Source organism: Acanthisitta chloris, unplaced genomic scaffold (assembly GCF_000695815.1).
Source record: "Acanthisitta chloris isolate BGI_N310 unplaced genomic scaffold, ASM69581v1 scaffold13095, whole genome shotgun sequence".
NCBI classification, from domain to species: domain Eukaryota; kingdom Metazoa; phylum Chordata; class Aves; order Passeriformes; family Acanthisittidae; genus Acanthisitta; species Acanthisitta chloris.
In genome coordinates this window covers 18,206-20,196 of record NW_008672176.1, presented here as the reverse complement: position 1 = coordinate 20,196, position 1,991 = coordinate 18,206, and the positions used below count along the sequence as shown (strand labels likewise).

The 1,991-nt window shown below is 51.7% G+C and overlaps 1 protein-coding gene across 1 annotated transcript in view; it reads right to left on the bottom strand.

The window, feature by feature from the left end:
* Positions 1-1,135: 1,135 nt before the first annotated feature.
* Positions 1,136-1,991, bottom strand: part of LOC103801982 (plexin domain-containing protein 1-like) — a gene marked incomplete at its 5' end in the record, with an annotated part of 18,154 nt that continues 17,298 nt past the window's right edge. The window contains 1 exon segment of the mRNA XM_009074419.1: positions 1,136-1,255. Coding sequence (XP_009072667.1) covers positions 1,136-1,255 — 120 coding nt within the window.

Sequence of the window (1,991 nt, the reverse complement as noted above, 5' to 3'; positions counted from 1 at the left end):
CCAAACCCACACCAGGGGCTCAGCACAGACATGGTCAAACCAAATCAAACCCAGAAAAAATTCCACTGGCTGCAAATGATGCTGTTAACAAGGAGATTTTCAGGTTTTCCGTGGTGTCCAGGCATTCCTTTTTGAGCCGAAATGCCCAAGGATGAGCTTGGAGTCGTTCCAGGATTTACTGCTTTGTCCCCATCCTCTTCCAGCAATCCCACTCTGCTCCCACTGTGGCCACTCACAAAGCAGGGATGGATTCTGAAGGATTCTAAGTTTGTTTTCTTTCCCCTCACTTTTGTCTCCTTTAGGGGAAAGGCCATCATGAGTAATTGAGCAAACTAATTAGATGCCAAAAAAGTGCATCAAAGCTGACAAAAACCCTGAAGGTGAATCCTCTGCAGGGTTTTGTCCTTAAAATAGCTCAGGTTCCCCTTGCTCCGGAGCAGGGGGTGGAAGGTGTTGCTTTGAAAGGAGAGTTGGAGCCATGGGGGTGGAAAACCAACAGCAGGATGAGAAGACACAGCTCGAGGCCTTGAGAAGACAGAATTAAAGTCAAGTAAAGAAGGTGAAGCGGAGAGCAGAGAGAGGGACAGAGCTAGGGTGAGGGGATGAGCCACCCTGAGCCCTTCTGGGCCACCACAGCATCTGTCCCCACTGCCCAGAGGGGAGAGGCACCAGCAAAATGTTCCTGAGCACAGGAGGAGCCACTGTGCCCCCAAAGCTTCTCTCTGCTCCCCAGGAACCTCTGCTCCAGCCAACCCCTGTGCTGCCCACATGGAGATTTGCTCCCCATTTCTGCCCCTGCTCAGGCTCTGCTGGAGGAGGGAAGAGCTCAGCCACAGCAGGGAAAACCCAACCAGGACACCGAAACCCCTCACCAAGCTAAGAAATTGGCTGCACTTTTCTCCCACCACATCCAGCTGCAGGCAGAGCCCAACATCACCCCAACCCCTGCCCACGAGGACCCACACACATCCAACCTCTCCTCCCCTGCCTCAATCCTTTCCAAATCTCCCTTTTGGGTCTTTTTTTTGGTTTTCCTCTCCTCACTGTTTCTTTTCCAAGAGGGAAGAGACTTTGCAGTAGGATAACAGAAGACTCCAAGGCTTGAGACACAGGTTGGAGAGTAGGAGCTCAGGGCTCAGCACTGCTCTGCCTCCACAAAGCCTTCCTTCTCCTGGCTGGCTGCTTCCACCTCCGAGTAGGAGCCGTGGTTGGTGTGATTCCGGAATTTCATGGCAGGCCAGTGGTGAGGCCTTCTCTGGGGACACAAACAGAGGCAACATGAGTAGTTGTGACAGAGCTTTCCACCCCAATCCCCAGGGAAAATGGGTCCTGAAAGACAATGTTGGACTTGCAATGAATAAAAATCAACTTACAAGATCATTTCGTGCTTAAAAAAAAAGGGTTTTTTGATGCATTGAGCTCACTGAGATGGGTCACTACAATGGGAATTGTCAGGTTGCCCCAGGGAGGATTGGATGCCTCAATCCTAGAAATGTTCATACTAGGTTGGGTGAAGCCTCGATCAACCTGCTCTGGTGGGAGGTGTCCCTGCCCAGGGCAGGGGGTTGGGGCTGGATGATCTCTAATCTCCATTCCAACCCCTTACCATCCTATGAAACTATGAATTTGGGGAGGAAATTGTAATTTTAAGTGAAATCTCACATCAGCCTGACAACAAGGATGGTCTGTGCCTGGGACAGCAGCTGAGGATGCCCATGGATATCCCCTGGGAGAGTCAGCTCTGTGTCTCCTTTCTGCCTCAAAACAGGGACAAGCACTGTCCCTTCCCTTCCCAGCTGGGAGTGGATGGATCCATCACACATCCCCAGGGCTCAGGTTGTGGATGGGATCAATTCTCTGCAGCTTTTCTCTGCACACAGGACAGATAGAGAAAAAGTGCTCCAGGAAAAAGCCAGGGAGTGCTCAGGAAAGGCTGAGGGCTAAGTGTGGCTCATCCCTCCACAGCAGCTCCTGTGCCAGGATCCAGCCCC